This window comes from Calidris pugnax, unplaced genomic scaffold, assembly GCF_001431845.1.
Source record: "Calidris pugnax isolate Ruff unplaced genomic scaffold, ASM143184v1 scaffold252, whole genome shotgun sequence".
Taxonomy (NCBI): domain Eukaryota; kingdom Metazoa; phylum Chordata; class Aves; order Charadriiformes; family Scolopacidae; genus Calidris; species Calidris pugnax.
Genome location: NW_015091118.1, coordinates 4,997,595 through 5,024,642, shown reverse-complemented (window position 1 = coordinate 5,024,642; position 27,048 = coordinate 4,997,595). Strand labels below are relative to the sequence as shown.

The following is a 27,048-nucleotide window of genomic DNA, read 5'->3' as shown; positions in this document are numbered from 1 at the left end:
CGCCTCAAGGATGGTGCGGGAGAGAGGTCGGGTCCTGCAGGCCGCCCACCCCCCCCGTCTGGAGTTGGGGGCTCCAGGGTGTCCCCGAGGGTCATAGGGTCGTAGTTTGGGTTGAAACAAATCGTATGAGGAGCGGCTGAGGGAGCTGGGACTGTTCAGTATGAGGAAGAGGAGGCTGAGGGGAGACCTCATCACTCTCTAAAACTACGTGAAAGGACACTGTAGAGAGGTTGGTGCTGGTCTCTTCTCACAGGTAATTAACAACAGAACAAAAGGGAACGGCTTCAAGCTCCAACAGGGTAGGTTTAGATTGAACATTAGGAAAGAATTTTTCACCGAAAGAGTGATAGGGCATTGGAACAGGCTGCCCAGGGAGGTGGTGGAGTCACCATCCCTGGCTGTGTTTAAGGGCCGTTTAGATGCTAATGGACATGGTGTAGGGGAGGACTTTGTAGAGTAGGGTAGATGGTTGGACTCGATGATCCCAAGGGTCTCTTCCAACCTAGACGATTCTATGATTCTATGATTCTATGAAAGGGACCTTTAAAGATCACCTGGTGCAACCCCCCTGCAGTCAGCAGGGGCATCTGCAGCTAGAGGTGGTGGCTCACAGCCCCCTCCAGCCTGACCTTGAGGGTTTCCAGGGATGGGGCATCTGCCGCCTCTCAGGGCAAGCTCTGCCAGTGTTTCACCACACATTATAAAAAAAATTCTTCCTTATTTCCACTTCTTTTAGTGTAAAACCATTGCCCCTCATCCTATTGTAACAGGCCCCGCTAAAATGTCTGTCCCCATCTCTCTTATAAGCCCCTTTGAAGTACTGGAATACCACTATAAGGTCTCCCCAGAGCCCTCTCTTCTCCAGGCTGAACAACCCCAATTCTCCCAGCCTCTCCTCACAGGAGAGGTGCTCCAGCCCTCTCATCATCTTTGTGGCCTCCTCTGGACCCGCTCCAACCAGTCCATGTCTTTCCTCTGTTGAGGGCTTCAGAGCTGGATGCAGTACTGCAGGTGGAGGACACCAGAGCAGGGCAGAAGGGTAATGGAAGATGGGGAGGCAAGAGGGCAATGGAGAGGATGGAGGCCTCTTGTATTGCAGTTTGCACCCATCACCTTTGGGCCTCTTGCTGGCAACCGCTGAGTAGAGCCTGACTCTGTCTGTCCTACATCCCCCATCAGATGTTTGCACATCTGGATTAAACCTCCCTGTGTCATTTCTTCTCCATGCTGAACAGTCCCAGGTCTCTCCCCCCAACCTCATCTGGCAGATGCCCCAAGCCTCTAATCTACCAAGCACCCTCTGCTGTGGCATTTCAAAGTGTTTGGTCCCCACTGTCCCATCTCAAGTCACTTTTTGCAGGAGTCAATGAGTAGCCTTCACCTTTAATAACCCTTAATTGACTTTCCCCCTTATATTTTTCCAGTTGCTTTCTGAACCTCTGCAAGATTGGAGCATCCTCAGCCCCCTCAGATCAGGAGTTACAGAGGTGGCTGCCCACTTTGTAAAGAGCCACCTCTAGTGCTTTGCACGTAGGCCTCCCATAGCTCAATACTGCTTCTGCCAAAAGGGATCAATTGTTCCCTTCTCCACTCAACTCTCCCTTTATAAAACCATTACCCTGTCTGCTTTCAATTGTCCTTTCTATTTTTCCAAGCTATAATCCAAGGAAATCATTCCTCATCTGGAAGCTGTTCTACCACACTGATTCCCTTTCTTGTTCTGTCTGTGCTGTTCTTGTGCTGGCCCTGGAAGGAGCCGGGGGATGTGACTCACCCTGCATTCCAGATGCAGGTGCCCCAGACATTTATGGAATGGTACTAAGCTGCTTTCTGGTTTGCCCTGTTCTTAATTCCTGCTGGTTCCTAATATCCAGTTGCCTTTCTGCTCACTAAAGACTACTCAAGTTAACGTTGTCATTAAACTATTAAAAGTAAGATCCCATTTCTGAGATGCTTAGACAGTATGATGTACATAGGGCTAGGATTGCTTTTTTCCACAAGTACTACTGTAAATTTATCAGTACTAAATTTTATCTTTTTATCACTCCTTTTTCATGCCACACATACTTATGATTGTCACTCAACTGGGTCATCCTTTTTCACACCACTTACAGAAAGCAGTGAAGAGCAAGGGTCCTTGCAGCACCCCATGAGTGAGTTTCAACAAGAAATGTGGCTACTCATTTCTGTCTTTTGACTCATTTCTGTTATTGACCTTCCTGTCATCCCATGATAATTTCATTGCTTTAAGAAGCTTTAACTAAGGACCTTGTCAAATGTCCTATGGAAATGTAAACAGGCTATATTCATCCAGGCCTCTTATGTGTAAGTTGAGTCCTTCAAAAACGTCTCTGAGGCACAATTTTCTTTAAGGAAAAAAAAAAAGGCATCGATTCTTCCATGATCTGTTTTGTTCCTTCGGACACTTTTCTTGTTTGTGGTTTTTTGTTTGTTTTGTGGTTGTTTTTTTTTTAACAGTTTCATCCAGATTGTGTTATGTGGGTGTCAGAGCTGCTTATTCCTCTGGAAAATTTGTAGAGATTGATCTTTGCCTTTTGAACTTTTGGTGCTAGGACAGGTACCAACTGCTACCCCAATTCATAATCCAGATTCTTCACAGTCGAGGGCCTGTAGTGCTCTCTGGAGAACATGCCTGTCCTGGAGACTTGTTCGTTTTCTTCCTCTGTTCATTTTGTTGCTTTGCTCTCTGTTCCTGCTGGTCCTTCAGCCCAAGACAGATGTTGTCCTTCAACACAGGCTTCAGGGCATGGGGCTGCCTGCACCAGGCCAGCAATGTTACCCGCAGTGCTTTACATTTTCTGTGATGCTTCACGCTCTCTGTGGCTGGCTGTGTCACCCGGGCAAGTGGTGGTGACATCCAGAGGCCCTGAGGACCTTCGGAGGCTTCATTCTTGTTTCGCAGTTGCCATCCAGCTAAGAAGTGTGCCAGATGAAATAAACCATGCCAGAAGGTTCAGACAAATAACCAGATTTTTATTATCTTTGTAATCACTTTGGCTGGATAGTTTCTATGGTCAAAAGATAGTTATGATTCTGTTTCTAGAAAGTCAGACGCTGCTCTAAAAGGAAAGTACCAAATAATTTCCTTTATTAACCGTGTATGTTTAGGTGAAAGACTTTAATTTTGTATGTGTACAGAGAGCAAATGTTCTGCGCAGACAGACAGTAGTTTTGCACAGAACAGGAGACCTTAATTTTAATGTTTACAAAACCGAAAGATGAAAGGGTTTAGAGCATCTGGTTTTGCCAGCTCAAAGGGAAGACATAGAGAAGGAGTCTGTAAGTGTTTATTGCTTTGGTGCAACTCCTGTTTGGGCTCAGTCCTGCAGTTCTACCTCACCTGTGTGCTCTTAAATGACTGGGGAAAACAAGGAACCAAGAAATAACAGAAACATCCAAGGAACTTCAACATATTGGTTAACTGGACGTTAGTCCAGGACACCGTTAAGCTACAATAAGAGTGATGGGCAGTAAAGTTCCCTACATTTGAACATACTTCATAATACAGAACTGGAAATAACATTAAAAAAAAAAACAAAAAACCCAACCAGCAACTTGAATTTACATTAAAAATCAAATTTGGATAAACAGCTTCACAGATGTACTTGTTCTGGAGTTCCTCTGCAAGAGCTGTAGCTGACGTGAGCAGGCAAGAGTGAGCACAATCTAATTAAAAATGAGCTATAAATATTCAAGTATCTGTAAAACATGGCCTGATTCTGCCTGTCTTCCTCACAGAACACAGAGATCAGCCTCCTGATGGCTTCGGTACAGGCAGGGAGTGAGGTGCTAATCGTGCAAAGAAGAGATACAGAATCAGGACCACAACGAGCAGCAATGACAAAATAAACTAACTTTCTCAGAGGTTGCTCAGGGCTAGATTTTTAAAGGGATTAACAAAAGCTGCTAGAAACCAACAGCAGGGGCACAGCTGAACTCCATCAGGTGCTAAAATATATTGGTAGGTCCCTAAATGCCTTTAAAAATCTGTCCGCAGAGCACATTTTTCTCTTTTAACAGGAAAAAAAAAAAAAAAAAAGGAGAATCGCTTAAGTGTCAGTGAATTCATTGAACCAGACTTTGAGAAACCACAGGGACTTCCACATTGACACCTGCTCCTTCAGAAGCTGGCATGCTTGGAACAGTCCCTGGTGGTATTTATTCCTTAGCATGAACCCCATGATTCTGCACAGAGTGCGTGGATCCGTGCTGCCTGCTCCTCACTCCCGTGGATAAAGCCTTTGCAGCTCGTGTGGATGCCCAGAGGGGTGCTGCTCTGCTGCCAAATTTGATCCTGGACAAAGCTCAGCTGGAATCTGGAGGAGTGGAAAGGGTGATGGGTGGGACGTGGCTCTCGGAGCTGAACCCTACAGCTCATGGTCACTTTGGTGAGCGCTGGCTACAGGGTGGGACTATCAGCACACGTCTTCCTCCAGTTTTATTAGCAGCATGTCATGAAATCCAGTGCGTCTCTGTGAACGATGCTAAAAGTGGGGATTTACAGGGAATCTGCTAGAAGTGCACTTTTGTCATGCAGAGCCGTATAATGGATCCTGTTTCCTCGGCGAGTGACGAGGCAGAAGAAGGTTAATGCTGTTGACAGCAGAACAAGTCCAATGAAAAATGACACTGCAAGTATCAAGCTGGCTTCTCCAGAACTCAAAGTTCTGCCAAAAAGGTTGTCCCCTTTGCTGTCATAATCTGTTAAAAGAACAGTAGTTAATAAGAAATCTATGCATAAATCTGAAGAGTTTTAAATGATATTTTAAAAAATCCTTACCCTTTGCAGTGGTCCTATTTTTTGCAGTTTTTGTATCATATGCTGCAGTCGTGACTCCTCCTTCTGAAGGAGCTTTCCGCTCTGCATGGAGACAGAAAAAGCATGGTTAAGTTGAAAACCTTAATAAACACCTGTTCCTTCTGGAAAAGTATCCTTGATTTTATTTCATTCATTCTGCCTTGTTGATCTGAACAGAAATCCTGATTAGATGAGCACAGCTATTGCTCTGGGCAGCCCCATGAGCAACATCCTCCTTCTCTATAGGCATCTCTGTTACTTCACTACTTACTGTGGTGATAGCATTAGAGGTGATGGTTTTAAACTGAAAGAGGGTAGATTTAGATTGGACATAAAGAAGAAATTTTTTATGATGGGGGCGGTGAGATGCTGGAGCAGGTTGCCCAGGGAAGTTGTGGATGTCCCATCCCTGGAAGTGTTCAAGGCCAGGCTGGATGGGACTTTGAGCAATCTGGTCTAATTGAAGAGATCCCTGCCCATGGCAGGGAGTTTGGACTGGATGATCTTTAAAGCTCCTTTCCAACTCAAACCATTCTATGATTCTATGATTCAGTCCTGAATTTGTTTGCTTATTTGAAGTTTCATGGCCCGAATGAATAGGTAATTATAAAATAAATTCACCTTGTCCAAGGAAGGAGTATTTTTGCTACATTTGGCCAATAATTTGTCATCCTGCTGCTACAGAGTTACGGGTTGCAGTCTCTGCAGAGGAGTTCAGCAAGCAGAGGGGGGACACAGGCAGGAGATGCTGGACCCAGGTGTTAAGTGGAATTATCTGATGTGAAGAGGCTCACAAAGCACTTCTGACTTCACTCACTAGTGGTGGAAGGGAGCAGCACCACTCAAAAAGTTGACCAACTTTTTTTAGTCAAAAGATCACCTATTTCTTGGACAGGATGAACCGACATTTTCTGGTGCATCTTGTATCTATCTCAGGTGGTCTCTGCTCATGCAGGAAGGAACTTGAATAGCCCCATGAGCCAGCAGGGATTGGAGGAAGGAACAGCACCGTGGCAGACTGCAAACCCTCCCACACACCACATGGCAGCAAGGCTCAAAAAATAGCTTTGCACGACCTGTGGGTGACTAATGTCTGCCACTGTCTTAGAGGGGCTCTTGTGAAGCACCAACTGGTTTTAAGTTGCAGATTGCAGCAAGGACTACTGACTTTGCCATGTCATTAAGGGTGTTTGTCCTGTCCCTAGACAATGCAAACTGGCCATGGCAGTAATTTACACCTTCCCACCAGCGCGCAGGGTGCAGCAGTGACATTTGCTCTCTTCCTTTTCTCCTGCCTTCCATCCGATCTGCTGTGATACCACCTCTGGGCCCTAGGACATGTTTCTGATACTGCACCTGATTTATTGATGGTGTAGGTCGTCTCCATGCCAGCATGGATGTGATCGGCTACATGGCAATGCAGAAGCCATGTTCCAGGGTTTTCTGCTACAAGCTCAACTGTCTGGAAAGTCCCAGGGAAAAGGTCGTACACGTCTCCTCTGTGGTCCTTATCCGTCTGGGGAAAAGGAAAACCAGCATCGTAAGAGTTTTACCTCAAAGACACCCCATGGGTACTGAAGTATTCCAGTTAGACTTTGAGCTCCTCCAGGCAGATCAAATACTTCTTGTTATATGTTTCTAGTAGGCCTCATCCAGGTAAACTGAGGCCTGTGGACACCCCTCATTTAATTAATTAATTAACGACAGGACACCCCTCCTGAGGACTTCAAGTGCTATTTAAGCACAGGCGTTTCTTTCAAATACCTATTTTTCAGATAGTCCTGCCGGTGTCAAGTTAATACAACATAAAACCATATTGTAAGCAGGTATAACTCTGATTTTCTCCCTGTATCTTCCCTTATACCCATGGATATATATTTTGACCCACCTCATCGCGTCCTTTAATAGTGACATATATTCATGTTTCATAACAGGTTCAGAGTGGTGGAAGATTTGCAGGGATCTCACTCATTTTGCATTTCCTCCACATGCAAAACTCTCACTGCCCTCAGCACCAGCCCTGCTCTCTGTGCCCAAGCTGCACAACCACGCTAGCACTCAGACTGTTCTACAGAAATTTCCCATCACACTATAAAGGTTTTACTTTGAATAATTTTACCAACCTTAAAGATGAAGGTCTGTGCATGGAAGTGGACTGTATGTACATCCACTTCGTTGCCCATTCCTATCAAATACCAGTTTGTCCTATCACCTTGGTTCATCGTTAGACCCAGGAGACCGTTATAAATCTTCCCATTGATTGCTGGAAGAACGAAATAGGACTGATTAACAACTGGCCATGGTAGGGGTGATGATAACCTCCACTTCAGGAACCCTTCTCATTTTCTGTCCGGGGAGAAGGGGTGCCCAGGCAGAGAGGGGACCCACAAGCATGGCCAGGGCAAGAGCTCTCTATAGCAACTGCTGCTGCTGCAGGGAGACAGTCACATTTTTGTTTCAGTTTCCAAATCATCTAAGTGCACAGCATCACCTATTTTTCTGTCTTGGAAAGCATTTGACAGCTTTTTTACTGGCTGAGATCAAACAAACAGGATTTATGCTGAGAAGCTACATGGAAAAAGAGGGAATAGAGTTATTGCCTAAAATGGGTACCGTCTGTAGAAAGAGAAGTTTGCTTTGCCAGGGCTGTTCCTGCCCTGATACAGCCTGTTCTGCCTGGCTCCTGGGCTGGCTGCCACTACAGGCACGGTTTTAAAATGTCATCTTTATGCTCCTACAAAAAAAGGCCACAGCTCCCAAACGACAAGGGAAGTCCGGCAGGGCAGCCTCTTCCCAGAAGTATCAGATTAAACTATCTTGTTAGAAAAATATCTCGGCTGGGCCTCATTAAATCTTTTTGTTTCCAGAGTCGCAGCTTATGAAGTTGTCACGTGGTTGGGTAATTGCAGGCTAAGTCCAACATCTTCCTAAAAGGGCTGTGAAAAATAAACCTCTGTCCTCTTGGCTGCTGCCACCGAGTCCTACATACCATGCATGCTGTTGCCTTCTACAAAGTTCTTAGTGGAATTAAAATCATCAGGATTCTTATGAAGGTATGTTTCAATATTTTCTTTCAAATACCAGGATTCATTTTCATCAAACACCATAAACAGAAGGGTAAATTCACGATCGATGTCCTTCCTTAGACCTCTTTCATCTAGAATTCCTTTTCTGCAAACTACAAGAGGCCCAATCAGACCGCTGTATGTGTCCTGAAATAAAATAAATATATGCATTACAAATTTTCTAGTTCATTCAGTTATGAAATAGATACAGATTGACTACAGATTAAATAAAGACAAAATTCCATTTTCCTGTCAGAGAAAATCATTACTCTGTCTGATTAGAGTTATCTTTCTCTACATGTCCCTATTTTAATGTACCAAAGCAATGTTTTGCTCTCATCCCAAATCAGTTCAACTACTCTTTAAGGAGGGAATCACATTACAAGGGTGTATCCCTGGGGATTTCAGTAGATTAAATTACTCAGGCATGTGCAACTGTTATTAAAGATGACAAAGCATCTAGCTGTGTAAATCATTCCTCTAGCCTGTGCTCCTCGCATAAATGAGAAGCAGGATCCTTTCAGAGACATTAGGCAAGACAGGAAGCTTTAGCCAAAGCAATGTAATCTATAATGACCATTTCTTGGTTACCTTCACAAAATTCGCTGTTGAATAATAAACCCAAGTGATGCAGTTGGGATCTGTTTTGCCAGGGCCGGATCGTTCTGGGACGTTCCACCTGTAGGTGTTTATTTCCCCTGAAACAGAGAGAATGATTTTATCAAGAGCAGCTGGGCATGAGAGGCTTTCAAGAGTAGGTAACTGAGATCTGCCACCCCCCTCATCAAAAAATGATCTGCATCAAAAATATCTGTGGAAGCATGCAGCAATGGGATATGGGTGTGATTCAGCCTTCCAGGAGGTCGATGAGGTTCCAGCAGTGTAAATGGAGGCAGATAGCCCCCAGAAAAGGAGATTGGCCAATAACACTGGGAACAGTGGCATCCCACAGAGGGAAGTTTGGAGATGGGAATCTTCATCGTTCTCCTTGGGAAAAACTTGTAGCAGATCAACGATCATGGATGCCGTTGCTTAAGATCAGTTGAAGATGTTGGGAGCCAAACTCCAGAACAAAAAACATTTTTTTTGGACTTTCTTAGTTGAAAAGAGCACAAAGATGTGGCAGTTGCCACTGCGACTTTGCAGATGGTGCTGCAGCAGTGTTTCAGCTCTGAGCCAGGAGAGGAGAGCTGAGTACCAGCCTGCTGACTGGGAGCAACAGGAGGGTCCTTTCCTCTTCCAGCAAAGACCCTGCTCCCCAGCCATCAATGGAGAAGCCCTGTCACTTCCTGAAAGCCATCGTCTCTGCCACATCCTCCCTGAGCAGAGATTCCCTGACCTCTGATTTTAAAAAACAGAACAATCTGATGGGGAAATTATCTATTTGGGTGAGGATCAGTTCTCTACACTGAACACACAGCTACGTTCAGATGAACCGCTTGTGCTGTGTTTCCCTGCTTAGTTTTTTTTGATGGTACTGCTGGGAAAGGTAGAAGACCAAGATGTGATCAACACCTTGCCCTTTTAAGAGGTGGAGAAATGTTGAACCAGGCAGTCTCTGGCCCAAAAGTCTTCCAGGGTGACAAAAGCCAAGAACATACAGGGACATGGTATGAGTCAGGGGAAAACAAGGAAATCACAAGACTCTTGTCTTAGTACAGCCACAACCCAACAGCTGCCGAGAGCTGTGGGCATCAGGGCAAAGGGGAATTTTCAAGCTTAAATGGTTGTGAAGCGACTGACCCCAGTTTTGTGTCACCAAGCCACTACACCGTTTTGATGAATCATGCAATAGTGGGGTTTATTGTACAGCAATAACTTAAAAAAAAAAAAAAAAGCAATGGTGACTCTCAAATGTCATACTGTATGAGATGAGTCTCCCATAAATGTTGCAATATTATTTAATCTTATAGTACCTTCTATGTGTTACAGCATGGGGTTATGCACTTCAGCAGAGATCAGAAAGGCTCTCAAGACACAACACTACACTGATATGACAGAAAACATTGACAAGAAACCCATCAATCTCAGAGGCATTCATGCCTTGGAGCCTGGTCTTGGTCCTTCACCACTTTATTGCTTTTTACTCCTCACTTCAGGATGTTTGGAGGCTGTAGCTGGAAAAATCTCCACTCTACTTAAAACCTGAGACACTTCAGATGACATCAAAGACCAATCTCTGATGAAGAATAACTCCTGAAAAGACTGATAAAGAGAAGAATGGATGTTTGATCCCTCTTTGCTGCTGCACAAGTGGAGGAATGGACAGGGAGAGGACAAAGCTGTGGTTGCTCAGAGCTGGTTTGGCTCAGGCTACTATGGATCTGCTCCCTGCACCTCTTTGCCTTGCCTCCCACGGTCTCTTTAGGAGCTGGCAGTGCTCTCAGGAGCACGATTTGGCAGGCCATAAATCTGACAGATGACTGGTTCAGGATGTAATAGGACTAGATGGACCCTGAGGAGTCTGAGGGGTGAGCAGTCCAGCCTGGCTGAGGAAGATAGTGAGGGTTTCTGGATGATGACAGTGGGGACTGAAATGCCCAGGAATTGTTTTGTGGGGCTTGCTTTCCATGTGAACTGCTTCTTCCAAGCTCCTAAGGAAAATTCTGTCCTTAGACCTTGCTGAAGAGCCCTTTCCTTTGGCTTACTGACAAATGCAGACACCTTCCCTCTGCTAACTCACCCCAAGCCTGCTCCCATGTGGACACAGGAGACATGACAGTAGTGTTCCTGATGTTACACCTCCACCGTCAACAGAACAGCATCGGCAGCAACATGGAGCAAATAACATAACAAGGGAATCACCAGAACCAGCTCTTTTTCTTTATCCTTCTTTTTTTCTTTTTCTTTTTTTTTTTAGTATGTATTAGCCACAGGTTCATCAAACTCCAGCAAGGCAGAGGCTGGCTCACTTTTGGCCCTGAATTTGGGATTGTACTGTATCGATACAGCTACCTACAGGAAAGAGATTTCAGCTTTCAGAGAGGTTTAGTTCATCAGAATTTCTTTTCATTTAGTTTCACACTGAAGGTCGCAAACACTATGAAAAAAATTGCACGGGTGATGGAAAGAAAGGGTATGTACATTTTGCATTGACTGCAACACCTGGGTTTGAGTTTGACTTCCTACTAGAACATAAAATCCAAGATAAAAATTGAAGTACAAAAATTTTAACAGGCAATTTTGTATATGAAAAATCTCAGTGCTGTGAGAACTATTTGCCACTATTTTCCTCACTAGAAGCTGAGGGGTAGTTGTTACGCTTCTTCAAAGACTTTTACACCAAGTGACAGTGACATTTTGCGTGTTGTGCATCAGCTCTGAAAGCAAATGCCAATTCTGTGTAGATCAAGGGAGAGGCAGAGTTAATGTTGCCAACTGCAGCTCTACCAGTGGCTCAGTTTTTAAAACCTCTGGACCAAATGCAACGCTGGCTTATGCTTCTCTTGCCGTGACTATGGGCCAGCTTCTGCTTATTTTTGGAGGTTGTCCAGTGATATTTCATTCCTGTTCCTGCCCCTGATAGGAACAAAGGTTCATTCTCTGCCACAACATGCTCATTTGATCAAGAACCAACATGTATAACAGCACAGAATTGTGTTTGAATAAACGTTGAGCGGATTATACCTGGAAGAACATATAGGTATGTGCAAACTTGAAAGAGGGATTGTCATTCGTATGTTAAAATACAGCTTTTGTAGCTCAAAGGAAAAAAATAAAAAAAAAAAAGAGAGCCTTACCAGGGAGGGTAATCGGTGTATCAGGTTGTTCTTCACAACCTACTTCTTCTATGCCATGTGCACTTATGGAATAAGGCCTGCTGGCTTTGTTCTTAAATACTATCAGGACGGAGTCACCAACCTCAGCATGGAGTAGAGGCCCTAGATAAAAACAGAAGATGCTGGTGATTAATGCTGGTTTTCTGAATTCAACAGACTTTGAATAGTGTGACCTAGGAGAGGAGCCAAAGTTTTTCTCCAAACCCTCGAGCTTTTCTAGTCTTTCAGCAAAGCTGTCAAAATCAGTTTGTTATCTCAGCTGAGGAAAAGCTCCGTATATATAAATTATCTTTTTTCTTTTTTGTTTATGAGAAGAAATGTTCACTCTGGAAACACATCTTTGGACAGTTTGCTTTTAAGGAAAATTCTTGTGGATGCTTTTGGTATCTTGTTTTATTTCTTAAACTGCTAACAACTTGCGCTTTTTTAAACTATCTTTTTTACTTTTGTACTGCAAAAAAGGAAATGTCAAATATATTCCCAGAGTGTGTTGACTACTTTATGACCAGCTATTGCCCACTTCTCACCCTATAAAAAACATGAGCCAATGGTTATTTTATGACATGCGTAAAATTTTATCTTGACCAATTTCAGATATTGGGCTTAATATTGCCTCTTATATTGCCCCTTAATATTGACTTAATCCTTCTTCAGGAGTCTCTCCCACCTCACATGCTCTGATGTTAAGGTGAATCCTGGAATTGCCATTTTGACATCCTCCATGTTACTACTCCTTAGGAAACTCCTTATTCATATTTGAGAATGAATTCTCTGATTTGGAAAGTATCTTTACACTCAGCAATTATACTAGTTGGGTGTAAAATCACTGATGCCCTGGAATAGGCATGAATGTTCCTTGTTTTCCATGTTAACAAAGGTGGAAAACCTCTTTGGTTTTAAAAAACAATCCTCTCACATATCAGGCTTGGTCTATGAACTACTTGCCCAGGATTTCCAAGTGTTCCTCCTCCTCTGTCCTCACTTTGCGCTGTGTGAAGTTGCCGTTTGTGTACTCCCTGTAAACCACCTTCTTGTATTTTGAACCGATCATATCTTCCGCTTGGCTCAGGAAAACACGCCCGTAGCTGCAAAATAAAAAGGCAGAAATTAAAAGCTCCAAACTGTACACACCTAAAGGCTGGCAACTGCTGTGTTATTCATAAGACATGTGGTAAGAACACATGGCTTGGTCCATGTGCTGATTGGTGCGAAGGCCTGGGTGCTGCAAGAGATTTTAAACAAATAATAACAGTGATAATCCTCACTAAATGCACACCCTCTTCTAACAGGTAAATCTGAGGATATATTTCACTCATCACAAACTTCTTGGGAACACAGATCCTTCACCAGAGCTGTCAGAGGAGAGATGAAGTTCACGTTAAGAGTGGGTTTGGCCACTCTCTCCAGCTGCATCCTCCACTCCAGTGGAAGATACTGCCTGTTCCTGCAGACCTGCATCCTCTTATCACAGTGGCTGCTTTCACTCTCTTGGCTATTAGTCAGCCACAGGAAGATGATAACCAAAGCCTAACCTTGCAAAAGCAAATCCCATCCTCTTGAGATAAGAGGGGTCTGCTTTACCCTGCTCTGCTGCCACTGTGTACTGCACAGGGCTGGATGTTCTCCCAGTGTGAAGATAAAGTGAGAAACGTATTTTCCCTTCTGCACCTGGCAGAGGATGGTTTTCTGTGCCCTCCAGGTTCCTGCAGTCACCCACACTTTATTGTCCATGCTCCTGTGGGATCTCAGAGGGCTGACTTGCCGGCAGAGGACACTCGCCACCAGCTGTGGAGGAGAGCCTTCACCCTCTTCCTGGAGCAGCTCTGTCTCCTGGCAGCTCATCTCCAAGGTGCCCCTGGCAGGGGAGTTGCAAGATTGGCTCACAACATAGTAAATAAAAGGAAGAAATGCCCCAGGAGTACTGCTTACTGTAGTAATACACTGTGTGTGCAACAGCTGCATTGGACAATGCGGGACTTAATATTTTCTTTAAACACACTTCATCACCTGTGGCTCCTCGGATATATTTTCTACTGACTCTTCCATACTCTTCCTCTTTACAGGGTGCAGTTTCCCAGCCACTTTTCTAAGGTTTATTTTTGAAATGTGATCCTTGTCCCTTTTCTGATTTCACCAAAGTGGTCTGAGAGGCTTCCCTATGCAATATGGGACTGGTAACTGGAACATGTATCTTCTGCCTGAGGAATAAGGTTTTTATTCCTTAGCACAGTGCAGCATAAGCATAGACATGATTCACCTGTGGCTGTTACTGCCTTCTGACTTTCCCAGGGGAGCCGGCAGCCACAGCACCACAGGGAAGCAGACTCAGAACCTCCCTACTGCATCTGCACTGCTTGCAGGGGCTCACGTCTGGGACAAGTACCTGGGTTTCTTCTCTATGAAAACCAGGCAAGTGGGGTGGAGAGACTGGGGAGAGTGAGGGAGGGAAAGGAGGAGGTTGTGGGGCATCACTGTGGGGGTGAGCCAGGGCTGGAACACACACATGGATTTAGGGACTTGGAAGCCTTCTTGGGTTCAACAGCATTATATGACACTCTGAGATGAAAACATTTCAAAATGTTGCCTATGAACTACTCTTGTCTGAGAGTTTGTCACTTTTTAAGTATGTTTTCTCTTATTTTGTTCAGGAAAGAGTGCCTCCTAAAAATTACAAGGCTGGCTTCATGAAAGGACACTTCAAAGTTCCCCCTCCTCTATGAGCATCCCCCATGCCCACAAGTTTTTTTTTGCTTTGGGTACCTTTCCTCATTACTGCTGATGTTGTAAATCTTTGGTGCCGAGCTCTTATTTGAGGCGTAGTCCCACTCCACCTCCTCCGCGGCGATGTAGTAGAGCCTCATGGCTCCAAGCTGCTGCTGGGCTCGGGTGGTATTACGGCAGCTGCTCACCTCGTAGAGATGTTTCATCCCACCCACAAAGTGATCAAAAGTCCTGCAAACCACTTTGAATGTGCCTGGAAAGGAAAGCACATGAGATTTAGGCAATTAAAAAAAAAAAAAAAAACCAAACAAAAACCCCCCAACTTAAAAAGCAGCTTGGCAAATTAGTGGATGAGAAGCTCAACATGACCCAGCAGTGCGCGCTGGCAGCCCAGAAAGCCAACCGCGTCCTGGGTCGCATCAAGAGAAGAATTGTGGCCAGCAGGTCACGGAAGGTGATTCTGCCCCTCTACTCTGCGCTCGTGAGACCCCACCTGGAGTACTGTGTCCAGTTTTGGAGTCCTCAACATAGAAAGGACATGGACCTGTTGGTACAGGTCCAGCGGAGGGCCACGAGGATGATCAAAGGGATGGAGCACCTCCCCTATGAGGACAGGCTGAGAGAACTGGGGTTGTTCAGCCTGGAGAAGAAAAGGCTTCAGGGAGACCTCATAGCAGCCTTCCAATATCTGAAAGGAACCTACAAGAGAACTGGCAAGGGACTCTTTGTCAGGAAGTGTAGTGACAAGACAAGGAGTAATGGTTTTAAGTTGAAAGAGGGGAGATTTAGATTAGATACCAGAAAGAAATTCTCTCCTGTGAGGGTGGTGAAGCACTGGAACAGGTTCCTCAGGGAAGCTATGGATGCCCCATCCCTGGAGGTGTTTAAGGCTGGGCTGGATGGGGCTTTGAGCAACCTGGTCTGGTGGGAGGTGTCCCTGCCCATGGCAGGGCGGTTGGAACTCGATGATCTTTAAGGTCCCTTCCAGTCCAAACCATTCTATGATTCTATGAAATTAGGTCCCGTGCCTTGTACATCTCTGATCTGTCCTGAAACAAACCGAACCTGTGATGCTCTATGGAAAACCAAGTGAGGGGATGAAGGGATGTTTACATCACTCAGAGACCACCGGCTTTGAAAAATTAGGGGACTGCAGGAGAAAATAGATGATAAAATGAACATGCACCGATCATCTCCTTCAGTCAACACGTGCTCTGTGGTCCTGAGACGTAAGAGGATGGGGTTTCAGGCTGACATTCACACACAAGAGTAAACATGCACATAAGACACTGCAGAATTATGGCCTCTAACTCCGATATTACAACAGGTTCTTCAACTAAAAGCCGAATGTGAATGCAGACACAAATGGAGATCCATAAATCAGCAAGTAACTTTTTGCTCCAGCAGAAAGATTAGCCTGCTCCATCCTGCTTCACTCAAAAACCTCCATAAATTACTTCTAACTATTTGAGTTAGATTAGCTTAGCCAAGGGAGCTTGGCAAAGCAATAGATTAGATGTCTGGCAGCAGGAACAAGCTTCACCAGTGCTGCCCGTGCTGCCCATCCTGCACGAGAAGATGCAGGAGGGGTGTGCATTGCAAACACCAATAAAGGTGTAGAGAGACAGGGTGTGTGTTTCAGAGACCCTGTTTCCTTGTCCTTGAGCATGGAGCTGCTGTGCCAGACTTGGGTGCATGAGACTCTCCACTGAGCCCCTGCAGTCACCTGGTGTAATCAGAATAATGGAGGCCTCTTAGAGACTTTGCAGTGCAGACACAGACCCCATTATGCAAGAATGGGGAAAGGGAAGATGATGCTTATAACCATTTGTTTATATGCACCTCTATATTGTAAAAAAGACTGACTTAAACCTGCAACTCTCTGACCCTTTGCTCTTCCTCCATGAAAGGCCAAACCACCATGGACCAGCTTTTCTGTAGCTCCAATGGTCAAAGTGGCAGTGGGAGCATCTTTTTACTTGTCAGTGACCAGATTTCAACATTTGTGCTCTCCTTCCTGTTTTCACAAGCAGAAGCTGACCACAATGATGTCAGTCCTGTGTAGCTCCACCAGCTAGGACATCTCTGGAGGAGGAAAGCACTTTCATAGCCACTTGAATGTGAGCCAGTGATGGAGCCAAAATTGGAAACATAGCTCCCTCCAGACTCCTTGTGTTTTTAGGGCAAAAGTGTTTAAAAAGGTACAATAAAATGCAGCTAAGGAAAATCACAGGCTTTGGTGATTGTAGAGATCTGATAATTCATTCCATTTCCCTTATTGCCAGTAGAAGGTTGGCTGGCATAAAATAATCTCCTACAACACATTATTTAGTGTGAGTCCTGCAGTGCAGTTTCATGACAAACGGTGGAAATGTATGGGATATACATAAGAAAAGAATCTGCTGTTTTATAGACACCAGCACCATAGGTCTAATACAAGGCCAACAGGTATTTCTATCAGGTGCCTCCAGCCAAGGATGGTCCTTGGCATAACCTTGCACAACTCTGATGACTCCGTTGATTTAAACAGGGGTACAGTAAAAAAAGTAACTTTGCATTCTTTGTCGTGAAGCTCATCTGCTATCTTCAACAAACAATTCATCCCCTCTAAGTTTGAAGAATGTATCACTGCATTACACATAAGAATTAAAAGTATCTTTTATGTACATGCTTCTGACGAAAGTCTTAAAGACTAAATATTACTGAAGTTCTAAAATACCTTAAATGATGCTGACTATCTGCATAGCAGTGAATGTTATCTTTGCTTAGAAAAAAACCTGTTTTGAGAGTTATGGAAACTCTACAAGCATCCTGTTAGCATCCCTGCTGCTTTGCCTGTCCCATGTCATCAAAGCCTCAGCTATTTGGTGCGCACACATATTTGATCTACAGCACCTTACCCGGAAAGTAACCCAGCCCGAATAACCAGCTACACAAGGTCCCGGTGGTCCCCACATTTTCAGGCTCCCTCATGCAGAAAAGAGCATCTCACCAACCATTATTTTGGCTGCTTGATTTCTGCACGTGCCACACCACCAAGCTAAGCTCAGGAACATACCCACACGGTCTGGCTGCATCAGCGCTGTCCCCGACAAATGAGGAAACAAGGCCAGCCCGTCCCTCGTCGTCCCTCGCAGGTCGATGGTGTTTCCTTGAAAATGAACCCCGTGCATGTCGTAGTGACTGCCCATCCCAATGAGATGCCAGGAGACCTTGTCGTCCTTGCACATGGCCAGGCCCGGCAGGTTACCAAACAAGTAGCCGTTGACAGCTGGAGGAGAAGGAAAGAGCCCGGTTGGCAGCAGGTTGATGGAAACTCATCACAGAGCCTCCCACCACCTTCCCAGCAAGAGACTTGCCACTCAGCAAGTCACAGCGTTAGTCAAAGGGGCAATTTGTGAAGCAAAGGTAGCAGTGGATGACACCAAGTTAATGCCTAAATGCTTTTCCTATACACTCTGAGCTTCTACCTTTTTTTTTTCAGCCTGTAAAATCTTGCAATAGCCCTTTGCAGTGATGTAGCACTTCTCCTCTGAGCTTTTCAGGGTGCCTCTCAGACACCAGTTAAGTGTATAAATTCAGTACCTCCTTTCAGCCTGGAGAATGAATAACCAGCTCATCAAGGCCATGGAGTGGACCATAAAGATTCTGAGTTGTAAGTTGAGTTCTGATGGAGGCTTTTTATGGGATTTTATGATGATGATTCTATGATTCTATGATTTTGACATTTGGTTTCCACCTTTACTTCCAAAGTGTTTCTCGTTCTTTCACAAGGGCTAAACTCCACAATCCTCAAATGTTCTCTGTGATCACTGAGTGAAAGGTACTATGGCAGAATAAAACTTTAGTATGAGATACTGCCTCATAAAGGAAGAATGAAAGAGATGGGTCCAGAAGGCCCTGAGGTTCTCTAACAATACATATTCTCAAAAATATTCTATATTCAAACAATATATATTCTCAAAAAAACTTAAGCAAAGAGAGGTTATGTGCTTTGCTCAAGTCTGCCATGTCAGGAATAACTTGGAGGAGGTCTATGCTAAATTGAGACACCTCTGGATACGTCCAGAAATGATGTTTCAAAATATTATTGGCCGTTCACGTAGTCTTTACCTCTCCTCTTCCAGAGGTGGTCATTGCCCAAGTGGGAACTGGCAAAGCAGAGCAGGTGGACTCTGTCTGAGTCGGTGCCAAAGCCAGCAGTGAAATTTAAACCAACAGTGATTTAAATCAGCCTTTTCTGCATCTGGTGCCTGACTGGCACTATGGCTTTTTATAGACCCAAGTGTTGTATTTAAAAGCTACACTCTTCCTTTTCTCCAGGTGTAGTGGGCAGGTGGATGCATTCATTGCTAACATAGCTGGGGTTTCAATGTGCACTCCAAGGGCATCTGGAGCTGGCCAGAAGCTGACTGACAGCCTTCCACCCCACCCTCCAGTGCACTGCGGTCAGCTATGAATGATGATAAAATCTGCCAACTCATCTTCCTAATATGACTGAAGGTATCATTAATAGATATTAAATGTTTCATACCATGCATTTTGTTGGATTCCTTGAAATCTGGATTGTTTTCATCTACTTTTGAAGGGTCTCCAGTAAATGCTTCAATATTTTTGTGCAGATACCAGCTGTCATTCTCATCGAAGATTGAAAAGAGGAGGTAAAATTCTCTGTCTATTCCTTTCTGTAGCCAAGAAGGAAGACAAGACATTAAAAAAAAGTCTGTGCAGAATTACCCACGTGAAAAAAAAAAATTTTTGTTTTTTAACAAAGCTTTCTTTCCCTCAAAAATTGCAGCCACCTTCTTACTATGTCCTTGTAGAGACAGGGATTGGCACTCTTCCATCAGACAGAAGGATAAATAAAGTGTCCGTTAATTACTTAGGGTGGAAAGAAGCATTCATTGATTAATGAATACTTGGAAAAAATGAAAAACCTAGGGACAAGCCAGAATACTGGGGAATGACAGTTCATCTTCCTAACCATCCCTTTAGGTCAGCTTTTAACCTGAGGGATGACATTTGTTTAATCTCTTAAAACTGAGCTGAGAACTGGGTGAACAGGCCCACATAGGACCCCCTCCTCACCCCACCCCACCCTTCTATTAGGGTCAGGCAGATGTCCACATTGAGCACCTGTGTCCCATCATGATTCAGGGCGTTCTTCCGACAGACCAGCAAAGGCCCCACAAGGCCGGAGTTGGTGTCCTTGACGGCATCGGTGGCTGAGTAGTACAGATAGGTCAGGCACGGGGCGTCACTCTCTGTTGGACCTCCATTTGCAGGCACCCTCCATTTGTACGTGAAGGTTTCACCTGGCTTAACATGGGCTCCTGGCTTCAGATAGCCTGCAGAGAGGAAATAGAGAAGCATCAAGCTTATGGGAAGGTTTTGTTTTCCTTAAGACATTAGCTGGGAGTCCGACACAGCTGCTGGTTTCTGTGGACAAGCCCCACCACTTGCAGCCACAGCTCAAGCGCCATCCCATAGCCTGGGCACTTATGCTGTGGGGACAACTCACCAGAGTCCTGTGCCATGGGGACAACCCGTTCCCTGCAGAACAAGTTTAGCTGCTTCACCCAGACACCTTCCAACACTATCTGGATTATCTGGATTTAGTCAGACAAGACACGCAGAGCTCATCCATGTGCTGAAATGGCTTCTTCTAATGTTCCTGTCTTACCTGCCCTATCGTGACATTCATCTTCAGCATGAACACAGACTCTGGCTTTTCATTAAACACCGACAAAGCAATTACATCAGCGAGCCGAGCTGCAGCTGTGGTTGCTTGGAAATTCAAAACAAATCTGATCCTGGTAATTGTTTCTTTTTGATTTTGTAGCAATGGATGGGAACCTCTGCCAGAGTCTCCAGAGGGCGGTTGCTATTACTGTTTTTAGAAGGTACTTTTAAAGGATTTGGGCCATTGTCTGTGGCAGTGCACAGGGTGGATGTAATACCACTTGTGTAATTTGGCCACTGCAAAGTGTAGATATGTGCTCAGAGAGGACTTACAGAAGGGACTTGAAAGGAAAGGTGGGAAAATGGATCATGCCTGCACCCTTTTTAGGAAAAAAAAAAAGTGTTAAGTAACCTGTTTGGTCTTTGCTATGAGGAAGATCAAACCAGAAATTTTCTTTAATGCTTAGGCACCCACTGACAGATTTTCCCAGCACAGTCAGATGTGTCTGGCAGCAGCAGACTGCACTGATCTAACGCTCCTCTCTAATTCTCCAAGAGAATCCTTTTGGAAACTTAGACACCAGTGAAAATATCAGTATTCCATTTAAAGACATGCTGTTTGACACAAACTGCAATATGAAGTAGAGTACTCCTGCAACAGGATCTGACGCTACTGGATTCATCCTGCAACAGTGTTCAGCAAGGAGAACAACACTGATTTGGGGGTAGAAACACCCTGAGAACAGACAACTACCAACATAGAAGAGTATTTCCTAAGCACACAATTGAAAAAAAGATGGCTGTAGACATCTGTAGATGTCTATAGGTACGTTTATGTACAGTATTTCCTCATGAATAAGCTGCACCCAGACAATACACAGCCTTTGAAAAATCATTTACCTTCACTGTAAACCCATAGCCCTGCAGGGGCTGTAGATAGAGATGATGGAAACCCAAAACCCAAGGGCTACAAGGGAGAGAAGAAGGGGCAGAAAGACTGTTAGGAAGAGGTGAATCTGGACCAAAGACCCAGAGGGGTGCAGCACACGCTCTGCTGCTGAATTGTAGGATTTGGTTTGGTTTTGCTCCCCACCGAAGGGTGCAATGTGTTAAATGACAGCAGGACAGGACTGCCAGCAGAGGGAAGCTGCACTTCCATCAGCAGACTGTGTCTGATACGGGTGGCATTAGGATGTGTGCAGGTGGCTTCAAAGCTGAGCTCAAGCCAGTTGTTTCAGGCGACAGTGGGGCCTGCTGGCAAATGTGTTGTGTTGCAAGGTCAGCAATTAGAGACAACAGAATTTAATGAAGCCTCTAGATGATTCTATGATTCTGTGTTGACCTAATTCTCTTAGTACAGTTCTCAAAAGAGGGATTATGTCCTGTGAGTTTCCTTCTGATGTGTTGCAGTGGAAACAAAGCAATTTAGATGACAAGGAACCTACCTTTCTTTTCAATGCTTCTAATGCAGCAAAAACTTTTCCAGAGACCACAATATTATCTCTAGTGTCTATCTCCATAGACGCTACAGATGGGATTCAGCTCACCTTTCTTGAGCCCTCTAAAGCTTAGACCCTAACCCAAACTCTAGGCTTCCTCTGTAGTCGATGGAGACAGAAAGGTGTTTCCAGAGGGTGACTTCTGTCTCTTAAAATAATTGTTCAAAGTAAATGGGGCTTCTCACCCTCTGAAGGGGTTGTTTCTTGTCTCTGACTGAAAAAGGTGCCTATCAATTAAACATGACATTTAACATTTAATGGTTAAACTTAGGTGATGAAGATCCTGTCCTTGCACAAAATGAGAGGAAGCCTTTGGTAAACGTTCCTTTTCAGTGTTGACATATGTGTGAGGATTAATAAGGATTATCACTGCTTCACGTTCCAGGTCAATCAGATAAAAGATGCCACCTACACAGACTATCTTGACGGTGAAGCCCGACCTGGATTAGAGAATTGGGAGTGAAGCAACCCAGACCATGTGGAAAGCTATGTCCAAAGACTCAGCTGGGGCATCATGCCAGATCCTAAGCTTCATCATTCTGGAACATGTCCAGAGGAGATCCACTGACTGCAGCTGAAAGAAATTAGATTACAGCTAATATAAATTGTGACTTTTGCTCAGCATGGACCTCAGCTACTTTTAGAAGCCTTGTCTGGCACATGTCCCGGGGGAAGAACAAGTACACTGGGGAGACCCACAGACTGTGACATGTATGGTAAGCAAATCATCCCTTCTGTGCCTTAACATCCACAAAAAGGGCAAACCTTCAGAAGATCTTTAGACTCGGGTATTCTGGATGTGATGATACAGCAGTCAAAACTTACCATCTACATAGGGAGCACCTTCCGACATCTTGCTGAAGCTTACACCATGGGCCATAATGCTATAGCTCCTTTTGGCTTTGTTGGAAAAAGTAACTAGCACTGTGTCTCCCACTTCAGCTTTTATAACAGGGCCTTAAAAAAGAAAATGAGCAAAGGTATTAGAAGAACTGCCCTCTAACACATTTCCATCTAAAAAAGAGAGGGATGACTGGCAGCTGTATGCACAAAATTCCCCTCTGGATCTGAGTGGATCTGCATTCAAACCCCATGTAATGACAGAAGGGGAAAATATTCACTCTACCAAGCAATCCCAGGTGCTTCATATCCTCCGACCGAATCTTCTTCTTACTGAACGTTGCGTCAGTATATTCCACATAGAGAACTTTCCAGTATTGCCCTCCTATTCTGTCAGTCCCTTGTGTGAAATATATTGCAGATTCACTGTGGAATTAACAAATTGCTCAGGTTAAATAACTGGAGGTCCAAGCACAACCCTTCTTTTTGGCTAGTTATTACTCCAAATATGGAAGAAATGACCTCCCAAGTTACTAGTTTGCATACACTTTTCTAGGAGACAAAGGGTGATATTACCGGTCTGAACTACAGTTATAAATTAGTTAACAAATGACCATTCATTGTGCATTAGACTTTCATGTGTTTAACCCCAATTTACTTAGGGAGACATCTATGTCAACTTACCTCTAACTACCTTAGGCAAGACCTGTGCTGTTACCTGTGCACAATGTGTCTCTAATCCTCCTTAGCTTTCCTGGGAGATTCTGTCATACAATTCATCTTCATCAGTAATAACAAGGGGAAAAAATCTACCATTATGGCACCTCCGAGATACAAGGATTGTAAGTGTGAAAGCTGCCTGAGGAACCTCGATGTAGGGTCATTAACTCTGTTGAACTTTGTATACCTCACCAGGGCTCACTTTCTCCATGGACTTAATGGAGCAAGATAAGTGCTTCCAGTCAGCAGCTCCGAGCATTGCAGTTATGAGTCTAACTTCCCAACAAGGCTGTTGAAATCCATTCCTCCCTGCCTCTTTCAATTAAAATTAATTACAGTGCAAGACCTAGCCCTGGTGAATCACTGGGGAAGTCTCACCCAGACTCCTGAAATTGAAACACAACAGGAGAGGACAGGAAAGCTTACCTGCCAGTGGCATTTAAACCCTGCCCAGTGAATTTATCATAACCGTCAGGTCCATAATTCCACAGCACTTCTTCAGCAGCGATATAATATCTTCTCGTGTGACTGAGTGGTGAAGGCCGAGACAGGTTTTTTTGGCAGATCTGAACATCATACAGTGCCTCCATGCCACCTGGGAGGAGAAAGAGTCTGGAGACAGTCCTTGGCCAGCTGCGGCATCAGCAATCTCATGGATACAAATGCACATTTAAAATTTTCTAGGAGCTACACGGATTGGAGCCAATCCCTAAAGCAAATTTCTATTTTTAAATCTGGCTGCCATTGGGCCAGATGCTAGCACCCTTCTCTTGAAGGTGGTACTATATGCCACAGGTGAAACCCACTGAGATCAATGACACTCTATAGTGAGCTTATCTACTCAATTCCTTAATCTGTGTAAGGATGGTAGAATGATTTTGGGGGTCAGAGTGGCTTCTGAAGTGTGCAAAATGGCATCATCTCCCCGTGATTTACATTGAAATATAGGCTGGTTCTTACCACACTGAGATTTGTTGCTTGCCAGAATTAAGTATAGCAAATGCATGTGCAAGTTCTTAAAAGTAAAAATTTTCCCAACTCATCTTTGATATGACAATTATACAATGTCTGCTGTCGTGACATCTAGTTATGATACATGCTTTTGGGTTTTGCACCACACAAATGTAACAACACCACCATCAAATTCCCTCACATAAAGGTTTCTGAAAACATTGCCGAGTTTTGTCTGATTAATGTGATGGAAAAAGCTATGAAGTGTTCAGCTGGCAAGATTTTTCTTTATGTGTAAGTACTTATCTACAACAAAAAGTGATGATGAAGGCTCTTCTCGTTGTTCATCAAAATCACCAGTTTACACAGAAAGTGTGATGTCAGCACTGGGTTTAGCAAGCCTTGCTCATATGAATTACGCAGCTAAGTCATTTGTACTAGTTGAAGATTTGGCCCAACATTTATAAGTCAACTGGTGACTAAACTCATATTCATGATGTATATCTGGTGAAATAGTTCCAAAGTGTTCAATTAGTCACAGAGCAAAGGTGTCAAACCCTACTTCCCCTGGAAACATCTCTCAGTTTTCTTTTCCAAGCATAACAGAGGCTGCAACTTCGGAATGGATGGGGGAGATCTACAGCAGCGTACCTCGTAAGTGCTCATTAACCTGGCAGGTTATCAGCCACCTCCCGGGGCTCCCAGGAGTCATCTCTGCTGTGATGAATGTTGCTGGGAACAGACCGACGACATCTGCCCGCTGGTCTCTGTTAGTGAACGTGTGGCCATAGAAATACGCGGCGTGGATGTCTATCTCGCTTCCCATGCCAAACAAGTGCCAGGACATGGAAGTGTCAGCACACATCTCCAAGCCGGGGAGATTGCCATAAATATAACCGTTAATAGCTAAAAACAAAAGTATGAGACTTTATGAGAGGTGAAAGAGAAGTGCCAAGTGCCTCTGACCCCATTTCTAAGGAAGATCCTTTCCTGGCCCAGAAAGGAAACTGTCTGAATGTCCACAGCAAAGAAATCACCAAGGAGCTTGTGGGGGCTAAGTAACATTTCAAACACACAGTTTACAGTTCTGGATGAACAAATGGCCCAAATTCTCTGGTTGGGTCTGCGAAAAACTTCCTGGGTGATATCAAGATGTTGCAAAGGCCAAGTCATCACCCAAAAGGCCTAATAATGAAGTTAATTTGTTCTGCAGCTATTTAGCATGTCTGAATTCTATTTCCTCTTATTCTGAGTCATAAATATACCACTATATGCCAGGCTTAGGCAATTTAGATTTGAAAATTATGATATCAGTCAAATCAGTCTAGTCAGCTCTCTCTTCCTCAGTTTCCACACCCGGCAACGTATCCGGACACTAGGAGACAGAAACTCATATTTTGCAAAATATTTTATCTCCTGGGCTCCACAGAACAATCAAAAGACAGATAAATAGCTGGAGTTAACTTCTTACACCAGATCTCCAAATGTCACAAAGCACTATGGGCCAAAGGATCTCTGAAGGGCAGGAGTGGTTGTACCAGCCAGCCCACCATCCACAAGGGCCTTAGAGAAATGCTGGAGTGTTCCAATACACACATCTCAAAGTGCTCTCTGCCTCCTTTTCTCTTTTCACAGATGGTCAAACAGTCACCAGATGGCTTAAATCTGTTGCCTGAGATAAAATGCTAACCAGGTGGCAGAACTAGGCACAAAATCCAAATCTCCTTTCAGCAAACCAGTGTGTTGTGCTGTATCGAGGGTGAGGCTTTTTTATCAATATGGTACTTCAACATCCTGACCCATTCCTTGCTGACACAGATAAAGGAGAGACATCACAAGGGACAGAGAGTCCTATTGAAATGAAAGAGCCTGGTCACTGCTTCAGGTCACCATTTGCTCAAGAGTCCTGCTCACCATGCATTCGGTTGCTGGTCTGGAAACCTTCATCCTCTTTGTCAACTGTATCTGGTTCTAAGCAGAAGGTGTTTATATTCTCATCGAGGTACCAGCTGAAGTTTTCATCTACAATGCTAAACATCAGGGCAAAAGCGTTAGCAGCACCAGTCCCTTCTATTGAGGTCTCATCTGCAGTTCCTAAATTGCAAACGAAAAGGAAAGTGATAAAAAAAGCCTTGGAGGGGATTGAATTTAAAAGTGACAATAACTTTGGAGCACTTGATGAAATACAGTGCTCTGCTTGTGATCTATAGGACAGAATGAATCTTAACTAATTTTGCTCTTCTAAGACATCTTGACCCCCCCTCCAACAGTCTTTGGGCAGACGAGTGTCTCCAGAAGGCAGTCCATCTCATCTAAGTCAAGCTGATATTTCAGGACCTGTTTGATTTGACATAGGCACAAGTATCTGCCAATATCTGTGCTTTTCCCCATCTTTGGCTCACTGCACCCAACCCTGCCCTTTAGTCAGTGTGAGCGTCCATGTGCCTACACAGTGAGCAGGTCATGGGCCAGATCCAGCCAGAAACCAGTGACATTTTTTTGGACTAGGAAAAAGGAGAGGCAAGTGGTAGCCTGCATTTCTGTTGCATTGAAGCAACTAGTGAACCATACCCTCAGAATGGCCATTCTAAATGTGGCTCGCTCTTTATGAACTGACAAGGAAGCCTTGAGAATTATCTAAAACTAGATATTTAAATTTAAAAAAGCTGAAGGCAGGGTAAATATAAGCTCTTCAAGCTAAGTTCAGTCTCACTATCTGAGTGATCACTTGGGGAACAACCTGAGACTATAGGAGTGGCAATATTGAGTAGTCAATTATCAATTATTAACCAGTTTAGACTTCATCTAGCCATCCAGTCTGCATCTGAACCCATTAAAACCTTTGTTTCCCCTGTTTCTTATGGGAAGGAGCCCCAGAGCCTTGCTGTCAGTCCTGTAAGGAGCCACCCACCACCATTGGATGGGGAACTACAGCAGTAGCATTGTACGGATATCCACCTTGATGAATTCAA

At 44.3% G+C, this 27,048-nt stretch overlaps 1 protein-coding gene across 1 annotated transcript; it reads right to left on the bottom strand.

Annotated features, from left to right (window-relative positions):
• Nucleotides 1-4,519: 4,519 nt before the first annotated feature.
• On the bottom strand, nucleotides 4,520-26,129 carry HEPHL1 (hephaestin like 1). The gene is made up of 17 exons (XM_014958276.1): nucleotides 25,991-26,129; nucleotides 24,728-24,982; nucleotides 23,552-23,720; nucleotides 22,692-22,831; nucleotides 22,391-22,522; nucleotides 19,521-19,732; nucleotides 18,919-19,069; nucleotides 17,443-17,655; nucleotides 14,424-14,637; nucleotides 12,609-12,748; nucleotides 11,625-11,765; nucleotides 8,476-8,582; nucleotides 7,809-8,031; nucleotides 6,943-7,082; nucleotides 6,176-6,335; nucleotides 4,802-4,882; nucleotides 4,520-4,722 (listed from the first exon to the last, which is right to left on the bottom strand). The coding sequence occupies exons 1-17, from the start codon at nucleotides 26,112-26,114 to the stop codon at nucleotides 4,520-4,522; spliced, it is 2,805 nt and encodes a 934-aa protein (XP_014813762.1). The 5' UTR covers nucleotides 26,115-26,129.
• Nucleotides 26,130-27,048: the final 919 nt, after the last annotated feature.

Coding starts and splice junctions, on each gene's coding strand:
- HEPHL1 (XM_014958276.1), bottom strand. CDS start 26,114: ATGTTTAGCATTGTAGATGAAAACTTCAGCTGGTACCTCGATGAGAAT. Junction 24,983..25,990: donor GACCAGCAACCGAATGCATG/GTGAGCAGGACT, acceptor TTTTGTTTTTAG/CTATTAACGGTTATATTTAT. Junction 7,083..7,808: donor AGAAGGCAACAGCATGCATG/GTATGTAGGACT, acceptor TCGTTCTTCCAG/CAATCAATGGGAAGATTTAT.